The sequence below is a fragment of the Bos grunniens genome, chromosome 2 (genome assembly GCF_055505025.1).
Source record: "Bos grunniens cultivar Pamir isolate PY7600 chromosome 2, Bosgru_T2T1.0, whole genome shotgun sequence".
In the NCBI taxonomy this organism is placed as follows: Eukaryota; Metazoa; Chordata; class Mammalia; order Artiodactyla; family Bovidae; genus Bos; species Bos grunniens.
The window spans coordinates 5,881,252-5,899,954 of record NC_141166.1 but is presented as its reverse complement, the minus strand read 5'-3'; the positions used below and the strand labels follow the sequence as shown (position 1 = coordinate 5,899,954).

At 56.0% G+C, this 18,703-nt stretch overlaps 1 protein-coding gene across 22 annotated transcripts in view; it reads left to right on the top strand.

Moving 5' to 3' along the window:
* RAP1GAP (RAP1 GTPase activating protein) overlaps window positions 1–18,703 on the top strand; it is a 70,003-nt gene that overhangs the window by 20,228 nt on the left and 31,072 nt on the right. For all 22 annotated transcript variants that reach the window (XR_015137165.1, XR_015137089.1, XR_015137072.1 and 19 more), the window contains one exon: window positions 17,651–17,744. Coding sequence is in view for 5 of the 22 variants with exons in the window: in XM_086327295.1 (XP_086183421.1) it covers window positions 17,651–17,744 (94 nt within the window). In the remaining 17 variants the exon portion in view is untranslated. The remainder of the gene's footprint in view (window positions 1–17,650; window positions 17,745–18,703) is intronic.

Sequence of the window (18,703 nt, the reverse complement as noted above, 5' to 3'; positions counted from 1 at the left end):
ATTCACAGCCCCCCGCCCAGCGCCCCCGCAGGTGGGTGCCTCCTGGCTCCCCAGGACGCCGCTTCAGCTCCAGCAGGAGAGCCCCCAGCTGCTCTGGCTCCTGCTTTCCGCCCCTGCGGAGGGCTTCCAGGCGTCCCCCAGCCCTGCAATGCCCCCCAGCTGCTGGATCTCTCCCATCAGGCACCATCGCCTTACCTGCTGCCAGAGCCCCCCTAGGGAGCCACAGCTGAGTGGGAGGCACAGGGGGCACCCAGGCTGAGCTTCAGGGCCTGCCCTTTCGTTTTCTTTTGACATTCTCTGTGCCACCTGGAGTCAGCTGCTTTCCCTCTCTGGGTTTTCTCTCCTGCTGCTGGGCATCTCCTATGTGCAAAGTCAGTTGGGGCCTTCACCATGTGCAAGGCCGTATGCCAAGCCCAGAGCAGGGACCAGGTGGGGAGAGAGACGGGTGGAGATGAGGAAAATGCCTGTTCCTTCAAGGAGTTCAGTAACAGTGTCCCAACACCTGCCGTTTGTCAAGCACCTGCTGTACACCAGGTACTGTTCGGTGCTGGACCTGCATCCTCTCACACGATCTTCACCGTATCTCTGAGTCAGGGACTATTGGCCTTAACTACAGATGAGAGCAATGCTGCACAGAGGGGACAAGGAACTTCCCTGAGTTCACGCAGCTAGTCGGTGGCAGAACTGGGATTTGAATCTCCATCTTCCAGGCTCTGTGCAGAACCCAGAGTTTCACTTGCTCTGCCCCTAGGACCTCCAGGCCAAAGGGCAGATCTGATAGATGCACTTGAGGGAAGAGTTGGAGACGGAGGAGTGACTCAGAAAGCTCATTCCAGGGAGGCCTGAATGAAGAGTCAGAGATAGAGGTCTAGGAGTGAGAGCAGCTAACCACTGTGTGACCCTGGGCAAGTGCCTTCCCCTCTCTGGGCCTCAGTTGACACATTTACAAAGTAGGATTCTGGGAGGACCAGGACTTACCCAGCATCCACGAGGCCTTGCCCCACCCCGCCTTGCTGGGGCCACTGTCCATGGTGCTAGCCCCTGGGCCCTCCCTTCCCCCATCACCAAGCCAGTTGCTTCACCTCCAGCCTGTGCCTGGGCATAGAGTTTGTGCTCTGTAAACGGGCAGTCATTTTGACTATTAATTGTGATTTCCTGGTATTCAAGGCCTGTCTCCACTTCACCTTCCAGCCTGGGATTCATTTCTCTTATGCCTTGTGTTTCTTATTGATGAGAATATGGCGCCCATGAGCACCACCTCCAGGCTTTTGGCCACTTTGTACCCTCTTCTTGACCTGCCTTCCTCTTGCATTTCCACAAGGCCTCCTTTAAAAAAATATATTTATTTGGCTGCCTCCCTGGTGGCTCAGATGGTAAAGCATCTGCCTGCAATGCAGGAGACCCGAGTTCGATCCCTGGGTCGGGAAAATCCCCTGGAGGAGGAAACGGCCACCCACTCCAGTACTCTTGCCTGGAAAATTCCATGGACGGAGGAGCCTGGTGGGCTACAGCCTATGGGGTCGCAAAGAATCGGACGCGACTGAGCCACCTCACTTTTAGTTGCAGCGTGCGAACTCCTAGTTGTGGCATGTGGGGTCCAGTGATCGAACCCTCAGCCCCTGCATTGGGGGTGCAGAGTTTTAGCCACTGGACCACCAGAGAAGTCCCCCAGCTCGCCTTTATCACTGTTTGTTGAGTGTTTCCTTCCTGATCTGCACACACCTTTTCTCTCTCCTTGAACACCTTTCTGCTGCTTATCGTGCTTGTAGAGCCGATGCTAGTGCTCCCTCCTGGGGCAGTGGGGAATGCACAGCCTTCGGAGTCTGACAGACACGGGTTTGAATCTGCCTCCGCCACACACTAGTGGTGAGGCCTTGAGCAGCTCGCTTCCCCTCTCTGAGCCCCACTTGCTGCTCAACAGTATTCGCTGACTTGGATCTTTCAGTGAGGTGACCTCAGTTGTATTGAAAGTACGCATGTAACACTGTGCCACAAGGCAGGCTCTGAGGTCCTTGAAAACAGATGTTGCTTGAGTTACTTTTGACTTAGGCCCAGTTTTCAGCATGAATCCCATAGAAGCTGGACTGTATTATTTTCATCTCTCTGTCCTCCACAGTCCTGCCCAGCTACCTAAACGCAGTAAACACTTAATGAATGTTTGTGGTATTGAACTGAATGTGTCCAGAGAGTGGAACAGGTGAAAACTTGTCAAGTAGGCTAGGAGGGCTTCCTGGAGGAGGCGAGGTTTTCACCACCCTTTAAAAAAAAAAAAAAAAAAAGGTTAAGATTAGGAGCTTGGATCAAGTGAGCAGTGAAGCCTGGTAGAGGCCAGGTGTGATCATGGCTGGATTCCCCTACTCTCTGCCCCTCATTAGCAATCTGCAGTGGAGGAACACACAAGTGTGCAAATGTTGGAGGAATGAGGCCCAGTGGGAGGATTAGGAGCCAGTGTAGTGGCTCTGACATCCAGCCGGAGTAGTGGATTAATCTGGCTCTGCAGCTGTAAGGGACATTAAATATGGAGGCTTCTCTGATAGCTCAGTTGGTAAAGAATATCCCTGCAATGCAGGAGACTCTGGTTCGATTCCTGGGTTGGGAAGATCCACTGGAGAAGGGACAGGCTTCCCACTGCAGTATTCTTGGGCTTCCCTGGTGGCTCAGCTGGTAAAGAATCCACCTGCAATGCAGGAGACCTGGGTTCTATCCATGGCTTGGAAAGATTCCCCTGGAGAAGGGAAAGGCTACCTACTCCAGTATACTGGCCTGGAGAATTCCATGGACTGTATAGTCCACGGGGTTGCAAAGAGTCAGACACGACTGAGCGACTTGCACTTTTTCACTTTGCACTTTCAGATGGTGGGGGAGGGGATATGGCTAAGCAGGGCTGAACAGGGAAGGTTGGTTCTGGAAATACCCTGGGAAGAGGGGAGTCAGCTTTAAGCTTCAAGCTGGACCCTGGGAGGGGGAGGCAGGACCCAGCGAGGACTAAGTGCCCGTGTCTGCTGGGCCTTTTGCTCTGGGGTCGTTAAGTCATGATGACAGTCCTGAAAGTTGGCTTTAGTGTCCCCATTTTGAAGGTCAAAGCCAAGACAGGATGTTGAAGACTGGCCCAAAGTCACACAGCTGGCAAAGGCTGGATTGAGTCCAGCTTTTCCTCCTGCCAAGGAAGCACATTGGCCAGAAACATGGAAGCCACAGAAATGAGAGAAATCCTGGTTATGGGGTGAGGAGGGGAGATGGAGAGTGAGATGATCCTGAGGACTTCCAAAACAGGGGTCACTGCCTGGCCTCGTGTGTCCCCCCCAGGAAGGCCCATCTGGTTCCTGAGATCCCGTGGCAGTCACGGTACCATCTGCTCCCATATATGAAGCATTTTCTGGGTCCCAGGCCCTGGGCTGAGGACTTCGTTTGAATTATTTCATTCTGTCCTCACACTGGCTTTACACTGTAGAGACTGTTACTGTCCATGTCCCATTTTACAGATGAGGAAACTGAGGCTCCAAGAGGGGACCTGGCTGGCCCCGGGGCACAGTCAGTGAGTGGTGAACCCAGACTGGCAGCCCAGTCAGTCTGAGCCCATACATTTAGCCCCAGCTGTCCTGGCGGCTGTGGAGTGGGCGGCTTGAATGGGCGGCCCCCATCCTCAGGGGGCTCCTTTCTATAATCTCTGAGCCAGAGGCTCCTGGGGGCCAGTGTGCTGCTGCAGGAAGCACAAGGCTGGCCTCATTAGTGGCTCTGAAATGCCAGTTGGGCCCAGCCTGCTGGGCCTCCTCATCTATTATGTACCTGGTGGGCTGGCCCCTGGTGGGCAGCTCGCAGAGCACAGAACGGGGGCTAGTCGCTGCTTCCTGTGCCCACAGCTGCCACCACGGCTCTGGGCAGGGATTCCCCCAACCAAGGTTCCCAGTCTGGCTGGCCCTGCTTGCCGCTATATCCCAGTGATGCTCAGGCTCAGACCTTTTGTTCGGGAGGTGCATGGAAAGATAGGGCTTCTGTTTTCAGGCAGATCTGAGTTGAAATACCAACTTCATCTTTTCTTCCTCTCTGTGTGGGCTTGCCCAAACTACTTTGCTTCTCTGAACCTCGGATTGTCCATGATAGTAAGAACCAGGCTGCTTACCCCAAAGGAGGACTTAGAATGAAATCAGTTCATTGTGTGGACTCAGTGGATGTTTTTCCTTTCTGTGAGCATTTGCATTTTGAGAGAAAAGACTCATTAAACCAAAGAGAGACTCTTTAAAATTTTTAATGCTCGAATTTTCTGCACTGTGGAGGTGGCTCGTTTGAGAAGTGATTAAGGAGGAGACCTTTTTGATATTCCCAAATCTCACAAAGGCTTTCCTCTGCTCAGGGTCTCTCCCAAGACAGTCACTCATTCATTTAGCAAATTAATTCAACAAATATTTAATGTGGGGATACCCTCTAAGGGCCAACCCAGCCCTGTGCTGGGCCTTGAGGTGATGGAAGTGGCAGACAAGGCCACGGGCCTCGTGGAATTCAAGGGCAGGCCAGAGAATAAGGAAAGGGACAGTTCTGAAGGTGGGGAGAAGTGATACGTGTTGAGAGGGCAGATGTGGGGACTTTCGATAGCTCAGGGACGCGCTCCTCCCCCACACCTAGGAATCAGGGAAGGCTTCCTGGAGGAGGTGACCCAGAAGTGGGTTGCGTGGCAGTGTGTTGTGTGCGTGGGAGGGGAGGAGGGCCACTGCCAAGAGGATGTTCCAATAAGAGGCAGGTCAACAACATGAAGGAGAAAAGCGTTTGGTGGCATGTGCTGGGTACAGGACTGAACTGGAGCTGGGGGCAGAAGGTGGGAGAGGCCGCCACGGGGTCGTGCCCCTGCCAGCCCTGTTGGGACTTCCTCTGGGCGCCCCAGAGGGTCTGAAGCCCCAAGCCAGCGTGGGGCCGCCCATCACCCACTGCCCTCCCCATGGCAGAAACCTCTGTGCTCTCTGCTGTGCATTCCTGGCTGTGGACAGCAGAGGAGAACTTCTCCAGGTCTCGTAAAATAACGACAATAAAAGCACCTGCCCTGAGGATCATCTTGGGGGTTGAGTGAGATACAGCGTGCCAAGGTCAAAAACCAGAGTGATGCCAGCAATCATGGTCACTGCCGTGTTGTCCCCACAATCTAGCTGGCCCTGGCAGTGGGGGCAGAATCACTCAGAGTGTGGACTCTGCTCTTTGGAAGTTCACTGCCTGCCGGGAAGCGAGACCTGCCCACACGTGAGCGCCCTCTCAGCCCCGGGCTCTGACCTTGACACTGACCCTGAGAATGCTGGCTTTGCAGCCAGCCAGGTCTGCACCGAGTCCTGGCTGGGGTGACCTTGGGCAGTGCCTCCCTGGCTGAGCCGTGGTTTCTTCCTGTGTGCAGAGGGGTTGTTTGTGTCCCCGTCTTTGGGTGAGGGAGAGGAAAGAGGGGGTGCTTTAAAGCCCAGCCCAGCCTAAGAGTGCAGCTCTGTCAGACCACGGGAAGCCCTGGTGACCTGGAGAATCAGTTCTCTCGCTCTCTGAGGCTCACTTTCCTGTCTGTGCAATGGGAAGTTTAGCTACAAAACCCTCTGATGTGCTGGGGTTCTAGTGGAATCAGATAGTTCCTAATCTGGACCCAGCCTGCTGTGTGACCTTGGGCTAGAGGCTTAACCTCTCTGAACCTCAATTTCCACACCTGTAAACAGGAACAGTATTCACCTCACCTTTCAGGTGTCCACTAGCCACTTGTTCATTGAGCAGATACTTATCAAGTCCCAAGCACGTGTCACGTAACATCTCAGAATCGGGGCTACAGCAGCGAACCTGATAGACCCAGTGTCTGGCCTCACGCAGGTCGCCTTCCAGGGCGGGAGACGCGCTAATAGCAAATGATTTCAGATGGGCAGTGGGTAGTGAGGGGCAGGGCAGGGAGGCGCCCACCTCTGCTCAGGATATCAGGGAGGGCCTCGCAAGGCCTGAATGGGAAGGAGCTGACTGTGGGAAGGGCGGTCCAGGCAGAGGGCAGAGTATGTGTCCAGGCCCTGAGGCAGGAACAAGATTCCTTCCTCTCCCCAAATCTGGAACATTCCAGATCACTTCCTGGCAGCTGGGGGTTAGGTGGCTGAGCTGGCAGCGGGGGTGGGAGGCCCATCTCCTCTCAGATCAAGAACTGCTGCTCACGAGGCAGGCGGGGAGGGGGGCACCGTGGGCACTGTGGGCAGCCATGCAAGGCGAGGCTGGGATCGGGCCTCGGGGGAGGTGAGGGGTGTGGGCAGAAGGGCACAGGCAGGGGGCCAGCCTGACCACCACCCAGAAGTGTTGAGGGTCGGGTCCAGAGACCCTGGGCCGGACTGTTTCAGGAGGGGTTTGCAGAGGAACGTGGGCAGGCTTTCTCTCTCACTGCAGCCCGCGTGGGCCTGAGCACCAGTCGGAGGGCCCCGGCCAGAAGTCCCAGATCTGGCCTCCTGTGGGCCAGAGGTTCTTTGAGACGCCACCCCCCCCCACACACACACAGGCATATTCCCTGTGCACATGCCTAGACTCGACTTCAGTCCCGGCAGCTTCACTGTGAGCCCACAGTTATGTACACATTTGTTCACGTGGCAGACCGGCGTCCGGCATCGACGGCGCACCCGGCCCCCAGACAGATCCGGTCCCAGCTCGGTTTCTGGTGGGAGAGGCTGGGAATATCTGATAATCACACTGTGACAAGTGCAAACCAGACTGACAGATCTGGACAGCCGGGGACAGGCTTCTGAGAAAGCTGGTCAGGGTAGGAGGGGCAGGCCGACCCAGCCTGGGAAGAGGGCTCCAGAAAGACTGGATAAGACTGTAGCATGTAGGTGTGGGGTGGGGAGGAGCCAGGCAGGGTGGAACAGGTGGAGGGTATATGGTGTGTGCAAGGGGGCTTCCCAGGTGGCCCTAGTGGTAAAGAGCCCGCCTGCCAGTGCAGGAGACGTAAGAGACGTGGGCTCCATCGCTGGGTCAGGAAGATCCCCTGCAGGAGGGCACGGCAACCCACTCCAGTATTCTTGCCTGGAGAATCCCATGGACAGGGGAGGCTGGTGGGCTACAGTTCATGGGGTTGCAAAGAGTTGGACACGACTGAAATGACTTAGCACGCACGCAGAGTGTGTGCGGAGGCCGGGACAGGGGACAGACGCTCAGGGCCTCGTGGGCCACGTGAGGCAATCGAATCTCCACCCTGCACGTGGTGGGAACCCACGAGGGGCCTTTCGGCAGGTGGATGGCATGATCGGTACAAGTGCGTGCCTGCAGCCCACACACGCCCCAGACACGAGCGCTTTCTCTCCTGCCCACGTTTCACGTTCCTGCCAGGCCTCCCACCCCCGTCCTCACCGCATACGCCTTGCCACCAGGCAGCACTGCAGGGAGGCCTGTGCCAGCTCCCAGCAAAGGTGGCAGCCGTGTGGCCCCCCTGCTCGCTGATGGTGTGGTGCGGGGCCCTTTGCGCGCTCCGCATGTTCACAGACGTGCACATGGCCCCCTCCCCCGCCACACGCAGGGTCGTAATCCATCATCCTGGCACGTGAAAGGCGGCTTCTAGTTTAGGGAGTACTTTCACAGGCACTTGCAAGAGCCCCAGTGCGTGCCCACTGGCCTGGTGATGCTGAGGCCTTGGGGAGTGGTTCCAGAGGTGGGGTGGGGCGCCTGCCAGCCTGCTAGCTTAGGGCAGCTCAGGGCAGGGACCTGACTCCTGCAGCAGAGCCTGCATTTATTTGCATTTGCAAATGAGGCAGACAGCCTGGTCCCCACACAGGCTGGCCCCGGTTGGCCACGCTCCCCTGACCTGACAGCTCAGTCCCAGGGAACATCCTGGGCAGCTTCTCTCCTGTCTTCCCTCCTCCCTGCCTGGTGTGGGGGGAAGAGCGTGAGCTTCAGAGTCAGCCAGAACGAGGGCTACAGCCCAGCTCTGTCACTCCTGCCAGGGGTGACCTTGGCCATCGTGGTATTCAATGTCCCCTGGGCTAGCCTCTCCTTGGAGTGAGGAATATCTCCTTCTCAGGGTGACTGCAGAAAAAGAGTCAGATTCTCAGTGAGCTGACACGTGAGGCTCAGTGTTTTTAATCTTTTTTTTTTTTTCTGATGGCAAAAATAATACGTGCTCACTATAAAAATTCAAACAGTGCAGAGAAATGTATCCTGTAGAAGACAGAAAGCCCTGGTCATCCTGTTTCCTAGAGCTAACTCATGTGAGCTTTTACCTGTAACTGAACATTTTTAACAAGGGAGATTTCTGTTGTGCTACTTGCTTTTTTCACTTGACAACAGGCCTCAAATCCCCTTTTCCGTCAGGACTCGAGACCTCCTTTGTCATCACCGCATGGTCTTCCGTGGCTTGCACGTGCCGTGTGTATGTAACCAGCTTCCAGATTTCAGCCACGGCAAACCCTGCGGCAGTGAATGGTCTCTGTCCGTGTCATTTTGTGTCTTTTTTTGGTAAGCGTTTCTGGAGGATAAATGCCTAGAAGTGGAGTGACTGGGGCAGAGTGTGCACGTTTTCATCTTTAATGGGAGAGGCAGGCCATCCATGTGCCCCAGGAGACCCAGGGAAGTCCATTCCCTTGAAAGAACGTATCCACCGCCTCTGCCCTTGACCACAGGCCGGAGAGTCAAGAGGACTTGATTCCGCACGGGGCAGGCGCCTGGCAGGTCCTCTAGTGAAGCCCTGTGCCCCCCTTACTCCTTCGGTTCCCGTACTTTGGAATCTCCCCCTCACCCCTGCCTGCCTGTGCTCGACAGGTGCTCCCTACCTTACGTGGCTCTGTTCGCTGCACTGCTTCTCGTGCTGGAGCCTAGTCTCCCATCTCCCGACTTTCACCCGGGAGCCCTGTCTCAGTCCGCAGCAGCCCACAGAGGAAGGGAGAAAAGGAAGAGAGAAGGGAAGGTCAGGAGGTGCTTGTGGCGAATGTTTATGCACTTTACATGTATGAACTCAACATAGCCCTCATGTCAATGTTTGGAGCCAGACACCACTGTTATCCCCATATTATAGACGAGGAAACTGAGGCTCAGAGAGGTTCAATAACTTGCCCAAGTCCCATAGCTGCTGGTGTTTTATTTATATATTTGGCTGCACCGGGTCTTCGTTGCGGCATGTGGGATCCAGTTCCCCGACCGGGGATCAAACCTGGGCCCCCCTGCCTTGGGAGCATGGAGTCCTGGCTCCTGGACCACCAGGGAAGCCCCCCCTACGCAAGCTGTTAAGTGCCAGAGCTAGGACACAAACCCAGGCAGTCTGACTCCAGAGCCCACACCTCTGAAGTGATGCTCTCTCTCTGCCAGGACCTTATTTATAATGTATTGACACCTACTGTATACTCAGCTTCCACCCACCAGCGGGCTGGAGCCCATGAGGCAGCAAAACCCATTGGCTAGGAGGGAGAGGGTCGGATTTAACAGGGCCTCCCCTCTGCAGGGTGCAGTGTCTGAGCAGGGAGGCCACAGGGCAGAGAAGAGCTCTGGGCGGTGTCACTGGGCTTTGCTTTGAGGTAGGGGAGGCCCGGCCCACCCTTGCTCTGATACCCACGCCTGGCACTATTCTCTGGCCCCGGAGAGGGTGTCAGGACGGGAGTCCCAAGGGAGTGACTAAGCACTGAAATGCAGAGCACACGAGGGGGTGTGGGGTGATGGAGCGAGCGGGCGAAGGGACGCCTGGAGATGTGGGCAACCTGGGCAGCAGAGGCTGGGCAAGGGCATGGGGGGGAGGCGGGCATGGGCACTGGGAAGGGCCCTGCACGCCCTTCCCCTGGGAGCTAAGGGGGGCCCACTGCTCAGCTGTCCCATGCCAACGTGGGCAAGGAGGCGAGCAGCTGGATTGGGGCTTCAGGGGTGACACCTCAGGCAAGTCATCGCCTCTGCTCCACTTCCGTGTAGAATTGAGGTAGCGTTCCCTGCCTCCGGGTCCTTGTGAGGCTGTCAAGAGGGTCGGGAGCAAAGGAAGTCTGTAAACTGTAAAGTGCTGGGCAGGTCGAGCAGATGTTGTTATTCTGGAGCAGGAGGAGGCCCCGTGGGTCAAGGGAGGAGCCAGTCCTGGGCAAGCAGAGGGTCAGGCTTTGGGCCACTGCGGGCCTCGGGCCACCTGGGCTGGGGAGGCGCTGGCGGGCAGCTGGCTCCCGGGTGCTGTGCCCCCACATGGGGGCCCATCCCGTGACCTCCTCTCGGGGCTGCCAACCTGTTGTTTGCTCGGGAGGCCGCCGCCTGGCGCAGCTCCGGGATCCGGGTGTCTTGGCGGTCAGCCAGCTTGGAGCTGGGGTGGGGGCCCCCTGTGCCACCTTCCTGCTCCCCCAGGGCCCTGCCTGGAACCTCAGGTCCTCTCCTCCCGCCCTTGGGTGGCTGTGAGACCCCAGCCCATCTGTCAACCTCCCGAGCCTGTACTTCCTTGTCTCTGACACGGTGTGACGATACCAGCCTCGATCCGGGTTTGTTGTCAGGATTACTGGGCATCAAAGCGCTTGGCTCCCCACCCCGCACCATCCCCTTGCCCTCGACGCGCCCTCCTGAGTCCCGGCTGAGGTCAGAGGTGCCTGGGGAAAGGTGATCTAGGAGCAGCCACATCTGTGTCCCCTCTCCGTCCTCCCAGGGGCTTCCGGAGGAGTGGGCCAGCCTCTCAGAAACTCGCCCACGGCTGCCCCTGGCTACCTTCCCTGGCACCTTTGGCAGGGCCAGGGGCAAGCAGTGCCGGATGGTTGAGCTCTGCAGACAATGGGCCTCTGTGGCCCCCGGGGGCCGGAGCAGTTCCAGGGTGGCCTCTAATCTCTGGTTTCGGGAGATTAGAGTCCCTCAGACCTGATTCTGTGACTGGGGGACAGGCCACCTGCTGAGGGGCAGGCCCCCTCCCAAGGGCCCTGTCTCAGAGGTCTGAGGGTCTTCAGGAGGAGCCCTCTGCACCTCTCCTCACGGTGAGGTCTGCACCTTTCCCCACATGTGTCACCAGGCTGGTAGAACCAGCTGGTCTCATGGGCACCAGGGGGACCCAGGGAACCCTGACCTCTGGTCACCAGCAATGGGCTGTCCTGGGCTCCTTAGGCCCTAGGCCTTAGCCCCCCCAGCAAATCCATCTTGGCTGGCTGAGCCCCTCTTCCGCCCCCGCCAAGCCCTCCCAAGTCCAGTTTCCCAGCTTCTGTGCATGCTGTCCAGCCCCTGCTTGGCTCCTCGTCACAGGCCTCCTGTCTGGGTGGTCATGTGTCACCTGTTCTGATCACCAAATTTCCCCTTGAATTATTTTTTTTCCATTTGTTATTATTATTTTGTATTGGAGTATAATTGCTGATGTTGTGTTAGTTTCTGCTGTACAACAGCCTCAATCAGGCATATTTATCCCTCTTGAACCTCCCTCCCACTCTTCACAAACCACACCCGCCCCCCACCCCAGGTCATCACAGCATCGGTTGAGCTCCCTGTTTCCTTCCACAGCTTTCCACTAGCCATGCGTGTTACACGTGGTGGTATGTACATGTCCCCCCGACGTGGGACACGTGTGTCCACCCGTGTCCATTCTCTGCATCTGTGTTTCTACTCTTGCCCTGAACCTACAAACAGGTTCACCTGTATCATCAACTGAATTTTAAAGCATGGATAGTTTATTGGGAGGAAAAGAAGGAAAAAGGAGCTCCCGGCAAAGGGCGAAGCCTGTGCAGAGGCTCCGCGGTGGGAAGCAGCGTGGCTGGTCTTTAAAAGCTGCCTGCAGCCCAGCCAGGTGAGGGCAAGAAGTGGGCGTGTGTGGGGATGAGGCTGGGCGAGTCCTCAGCGGCCAGGCCCACTGTGGGGGGTGCAGGGAGCTCCATTTGGGGCAGTTCTTGCTGGATGGCCGAAGGGCCAAGTCGTCTTCACCGGATGCCCCAGCCCCTTCTCTGATGCCCTGAAGGGCCGGGCTGTCTGGGACAGTGTCTAATAATAATAATAATAATAATACCACCACTTCTGCTGGGCTTACTCGAATCCGTGGCTTAGGAGGTGGCTACGTCCTCTCTCATTTTATAGGTCAAAGAAAAAGACAGGACCCCCTGCCCCCACCCCCCAGCTCTCCAGCTGCTTAGCAGGTGGGAAGCGACCAGGGCAGCGTCTAGTCCCCTGTCCTCTGCCTTCCCCGTCTCCCCGGTCACTCTGGGTGACTCAGGGCACTCTGGGTCTGACCTGAGTTTTTGCAGTGTGTGGATTCACCCCTAAAACGCACCCCCACTCCCACCCCCTAGTGCAGCATCTGGGGCCCTGGACTGGGGCGCGGCCTGGTTCTAGCTCCCCAGCTGCTCCCGCCTCACTGGGTGACTTCCAGACGGTTGTTTAACCTCTCTGAGCCTCAGTTTACCCTTCTGGGAGTGAAGGATCCTAGTGACTGCCTTATCTTCTGCTCCAGTTCCGCTGAGACTCCCAGGCGTGAGCAGATAAAGAGGGCTTTTGAAAAGTACAGAGAGCTGCACTCACGACACGGCAATTATTATTGTTACCTCGACGTGGAGATAAGGGAGGGGGAGGCGGTGCAGTGACAGTTGCCAAGAAACCCGGGAGCTGTCGGCAGGCTTCCGGCCTGGCCCATCCCGCCTGGGAGCCTGCCCCACCCTTTCGCAGGGGGAGACGGACACTCCAGCGGGGAGGGGAGCCAGAGCCAGCTGGCTGCAGGCCACACACCTGTAGGGCCTGAAGGTGACCCTGGAGTGTACCTGGCCCGGACTCCAGGCTGGCTCCGGCTCTCTGTGTGACCTTGGGGAAGTCACCTCCCTTCTGGCTGCCGCCTATTACTGTGTCCAGGAATGTCCAGGCCAGACAGGGCAGGACTGGAGCGGGACCTCGGGAAGATGCTTGGTGGCGGCCAGAACCAGGGGCTGCTATGGGGAGGCCGCTGGGGGCTGGGCGACAATGGGGTCAGCCTGCCTTGAGAGCAGCGGTGGTGGGTGTGGTAGTAGAGCCCTGAACTAGAGGGAAACCTTGGCACCACCCTTTGCCTGGAATGACCTTGGGCTTGTCCCTTAACCTCTCCGAGCCTCAGTTTTCTTATCTGGAAGAAGGCTGATGATAACCCAACCTCACACAGCTGCCATGGTGATTGAGATGGTGCCTGTGCAAACTGTAGTGCGCTGTGCAGATATGACTGCGGTCCTGGCCACGGGAAAGAAGTGGCGAGAGTTCCCCATGTCCCCCGTCAGCCCCGGGCACCTCCCAGCTGCTGTGTGTGTGGGAAGAAGGTAAAGCGTTTTTAAGCTGAGCCAGGGGGACTTCCCTGGTGATTCAGTGGTCAAGATGCTGTGCTCCCACTGGAGGGGGGCACAGGTTCAGTCCCTGGCTGGGGAACTAAGGTCCCACATGCCAGGTGGCATGGTCAAAAAATTAAAGAATAAATAAAAAATAAACTGAGCCAGGCCATAGGGTCAGGAAGGTTTCCAGAGAAGTAGGGGGGGGCAGAGACTGGGGGCTGCATGTGAACAAAATGAAGGAGACCAGGAGGAGACAAGGGTGAGATAGGCGGGAAAGGGGAGGGACAGAGAGATTCGGGTTCATGAGAGGGAGGAGAATGACCAAATAGGAGGAGGAATGCAGAGATCACAGGCAGAGGAGAAGGAAGGGTGGGCTGGGAAGGTGGGAGTGTGTGAGAGGTGAGGAAGGACAAGAGGAGGAGAAGGAAGAGGAGGAGGAAGCCGGCAGAGGGGAGGCAAGCGGCTGGGTTTACTCATTTCTCCAAAGGTATTTACTCAGCAACGGCTGTTTACTGTGAGCCAGTGTGCTAGTCGCTCAGTCGTGTCTGACTCTTTGCAACCCCATGGACTGCAGCCCACCGGGCTCCTCTGTCCCTGGAATTCTCCAGGCAAGAGCACTGGAGTAGATAGTATAGTGGAGCATGAGGGCAGCGTCTCGATCCAAGTTCAGGGGTTTGGATCCCCTGTGTTTCGCTTACCGTCAGCCTGACCTTGGACCTGCTGCTTAACCTCTGTGTCTTAGTTGCCTCCTCTGAAAGATGAGGATTAAATGAGGGGATACGAGTGAAGCCGGTCCAGCAGGGTCTGCACACGGTTGGTCCTGTATCAGCACTGGCTGCTGTTGGCGTTGTTACTGTTACTATTCCCTTCACCGATCTGACCTGCTGGGTCCACAGGGCTGGCCGCCCATGCTCCGAAGTCCAGATCCTTGGCTCTGGAGTGACAAGCCTGGGTTCAGATGCCTGTTCTACATCATTAACTGTGTGACCTTGGGCGAATTTGTATCCCTTTCTGAACCTCAGTTTCCTTGTGATGCAAAGACCAGGTGGTTTGGGGGACTTTCCTGGTGATCCAGTGGTTATGTCCACACTCCCAGTGCAGGGGGCCAGGGTTCCATCTCTGGGTCAGGGGACTAGATCCCACGGGCCGAAACTAAAGGTCCCGTGTGCTACAACTGAGACCTGGAGTTATTTTAAATATTTATTATTTAAATATTTATTTAAAATAAATATTAAAAAATTATAAAGCAGGTGGTTTTTGAGCACCTGCCTCTTTGGGGAGCTGTGAGGATTAATAAAAATCACGGAAGGCACAGGGAGGCTGTGGCTTTTGTTTTTGTGGTTTTTGAATCCCTGCAGGGCTGGGATGGGTGGGGGCAGGCAGGGCCGAGAGCCTCAGACCTCCTGGTCCATCCTCATCCCGGAGGCCTTCCTGGGCCCGGCATCTTAGGACCCCGGCAGTGACCTTGTAGGTGGAGGAGTTGCCCGTGAGGGGGAGACTCAGGCCCGCCAGGAAGTGGAGAGCTGAGGGGCTGTGGCAGAAGCCAGAGCCCACCTGCCTTGAGAGACCTACCAAGGACTGCACCCGCGTGAGCAGTCCTGAGTGAGAGAGGCAGCAGGACACGGGGAAACTGAGGCCGGCGCTGGAAGAGGAGCGTGTGGGGGAGCTGCTGCCGGGCTGACCTGCAGTGGCCACAGCCGGAGCCTTGGGGTGTGGGAAGCATCGGAATAGCTCGGTCATGGGCACACACCTCCCAGCACAGTGGTCCTCACGGTCAAGGGGAGCCGGCATCCCCTGGCTTCAACTCTCAGACTTCCAGGTTCTGCTGTCCATCCTGCTGGCACTGGCCCTGATCGGTCTAGGGCACGGATTTTAAATTCTGGCTCTGTCACCCGCTTGCTCGGCGATGTGGCTTCATCTCTCTAAGCTTTAGTTTTTCCATCTGTAAAAAAGGTTGTTTTTTTTTTTTTTTTACAAACCCCTTTTGGTTTACAAACCCCTGGTGGTTTAGTGGCTAAGGCTTCACGCTCCCAATGCAGAGGGGGGTTCCATCCCTGGTCAGGGAGCTAGATCCCACACGCCGCAACTAAGAGTTGGCCTGACACACCGAAGATCCTGCATGCTGTGAGGAAGATCGAAGATCCTGTGTGCTGCCACTCAGACCCAACGCAGCCAAAAAAAAAAAAAAAAAAAAAAAAATATATATATATATATATATATATATATATATATATAAAAGGGAGGGGTAAATAATGCCGACCTCCCTGGAGAGTAGTGAGGATGTAACACGCCTGACACAGTTCCAGGCACTCGGTCCGTCTGCAGGGTCCCCGTGGCAGCCTCAGTGGAATGTGTCTGGACCATTTCTGTGGGCCTCTCTCCACCCACCCTCACTTCCCAGTCTCTCCCCACGTCACCGGGCCTTGTGATCTGCAGAAACCCGTGTGGAGGCCATTCTTTCTCACAAACCTTTAATGCCTGCCTACTGCCAACATTCACTCATTCACCCACTCATCCGTTTAACAAATACTTAATGAGACCCTGATGTGGGAAGGCAGAGTTTACCACGAGCGAATGAATCAAAGAAAGAATTCATTGAGTGAACACCTTCTAGCTGCCCAGGCTCTAGGATGCAATTTTTTAATTTTTTTCTGGAAACCTAAGCTGAGAGGAGTACGTCATTGTTTTAAGGTCACGCAGCCAGTAAGTGCCTGGGCGTACCTCTCCTACAACGATGTCACAGGCCTCAAACGTCATTGCCACCATGTCTGTCCTGTGCATCGAGACCGCCCAGTGCAGGGTCCCCTGGGAAGACGCTAGCCCACCAGGGCCATGGACAGTCCCTCTGAGCCTTGCTCCCTGAGTAGCTGGGCCCAGGTGAGCGGGAGGGGACACAGAGCTCTCTCAGGGTCTCCTTCCTGGGCCAGGTTTCCACAGTCCCTTCCCCTCTTGGGGTGTGGCGGTCTCAGCCCTGACTCAAGCGGGCCGTGGGCTGAATGACTCACCCTCCCAGGAACCAGCCTTGGTTGAGGGACTGGGGTGGGGCAGCAGCCACGTCAGGGTGGCCCTCGGCAGTGGGTGGAAGCCGGGCCTGCTTGCCCGGCCTGGGCCACCTGGGTCCCGGGAGCCACTGGGCACTTCCTCCCCTTGACCCCAGAAGCGGCCTCCTCGGCAGTCTTTCTAGGATAACAGGAGCTGACTTCACCCTCGCCAGACCTGCTTCCTGTCCTCGGGAGGGTGTGGGTGTGGGCCCAGAGTCTGGGCTTGGAGTCAGTCAAGCATCACACAGATGCTGGTTCGGCCACTGACCAGCTATGGGACCTCTGCATACCTCTGGGGCCTCACCTGTACACTGGGAATACCAGTGTGATGACTACTTGTGCCCTCGGGCCTGAAAGAGGGGCTTGGCAGGGGCCTGGCATGTCGTTGGCCCAGTGAGTGTCTGCTGTTGTTATTGTCATTAATAGTAGCAATGGCCCAGGTGGCTTTTCAGCCTGAAGGCTGCTGTCTCCCTAAAGGCTCAGGGACGGGTGTGCCTTGCTTAGTCCAGAGGTCAGGGCTCAGCCCTATACAGCAACCCCCAACCCCTGCCTCAGTCTGCCCATCTTTAGAATGGGCTGTGGACATCCTCTTGGCTGGAGTATGGGTTCAGTTCAGGTCAGTCACTCAGTCGTGTCCGACTCTTTGCGACCCCATGAATCGCAGCACGCCAGGTCTCCCTGTCCATCACCAACTCCCAGAGTCTACCCAAACTCATGTCCATCGAGTCGGTGATGCCATCCAGCCATCTCATCCTCTGTCGTCCCCTTCCCCTGCCCCCAATCCCTCCCAGCATCAGGGTCTTTTCCAATGAGTCAACTCTTCGCATGAAGTGGCCAAAGTATTGGAGTTTCAGCTTTAGCATCAGTCCTTCCAATGAACACCCAGGACTGATCTCCTTTAGGATGGACTGGTAGGATCTCCTTGCAGTCCAAGGGACTGTCAAGAGTCTTTTCCAACACCACAGTTCAAAAGCATCAATTCTTTGGTGCTCAGCTTTCTTCACAGTCCAACTCTCATATCCATACATGACCACAGGAAAAACCATAGCCTTGACTAGACGGACCTTTTTTGGCAAAGTAATGTCTCTGTTTTTTTAATATGCTATCTAGGTTGGTCATAACTTTCCTTCCAAGGAGTAAGCGTCTTTTAATTTCATGGTTGCAGTCACCATCTGCAGTGATTTGGGAGTATGGGTTAGGGAGGCCTAATGGAGAGTTTACAGGGACACTTTGTCCATATCTGTGACCTCTGGGAAAGGTTGGAAGCCCTGCTCGCCTCCTGCTTCCTGGGGAATCCAGGTTCCCCTCCTTTCTGAAATCTGTTCCCCTAACATCCCCCAATTCTGAGAATGACTCTTCCTCCCAAAGTTCACAGATCTCCCGACTTGGGGCCCTCCCTGACCTCAGACTCTTTTTCTCTTCCAGGAGGAGTGATGGGCAGAACCAGCGCTTCCCTCAGGCACTAGACCTGCCAAGAGTGGATTTAGTTCCCTCTCAGACCGCTTCATTCCAACCTAAGGTAAGTGCTCGCCTGCCCATGGCCCCCGGTCTGGAGGACCCCCCACCCCCACCCCAGGGCCAGGAGATATCTAAGAGTGACTGCTGGGCAGAGGCCAAATGTTTGGGTAGATGGGGCTTGAGGTTTAGCCCCCCAAGGGGATACCGCTCCTTGCCCGTGATGGACCTGACACAGTCTCAGAGGTTGAACCAGGGTCTGTAGTAAGGTTGGGGGGAAAAACAGCTGGGAATAAACTGGCCAAACAGCTTTTCTTCCTTATCTTCATTATCGACAATACCATCCATTTCCTCAGCTGTAAATCGGGTGTAATGAGAATATCCCACTTCACAGGGCTGCTTCTCAGAGGAGCCCTGTGAGGTGGGGTAAAGTGTGAAAAAGTGATGATAAAACACTGTGCATAATATCTGGCACAGAGTAAAAGCCCTGTAAATGAGGCTGTTCTTGTTATCGTCGAAATCAAATGTTTGCCTGGCCCATGACCTGTGTCAACTTTCTGCTGGGTGCTGAGGTGCCAGAAATCGATCTGACACGGACCCTGCTCTCAAGGAGCCATGGTCTGGTTAGGAGATAGATAACTAAACAACCTCTTCAGGGGATCAGTAGTAATAACCACAAGCATTTATTGAGATTTACTACAGGCTTAATCGGAGAAGGCAATGGCACCCCACTCCAGTACTCTTGCCTGGAAAATCCCATGGATGGAGGAGCCTGGTAGGCTGCAGTCCATGGGGTTGCTAAGAGTTGGACACGACTGAGCGACTTCACTTTCACTTTTCGCTTTCATGCATTAGAGAAGGAAATGGCAACCCACTCCAGTGTTCTTGCCTGGAGAATCCCAGGGACAGGGGAGCCTGGTGGGCTGCTGTCTCTGGGGTCGCACAGAGTCAGACATGACTGACGCAACTTAGCAGCAGCAGCAGCATGGGCTTAATAGTTAATGGGTGGGTTCTTAATGTTTT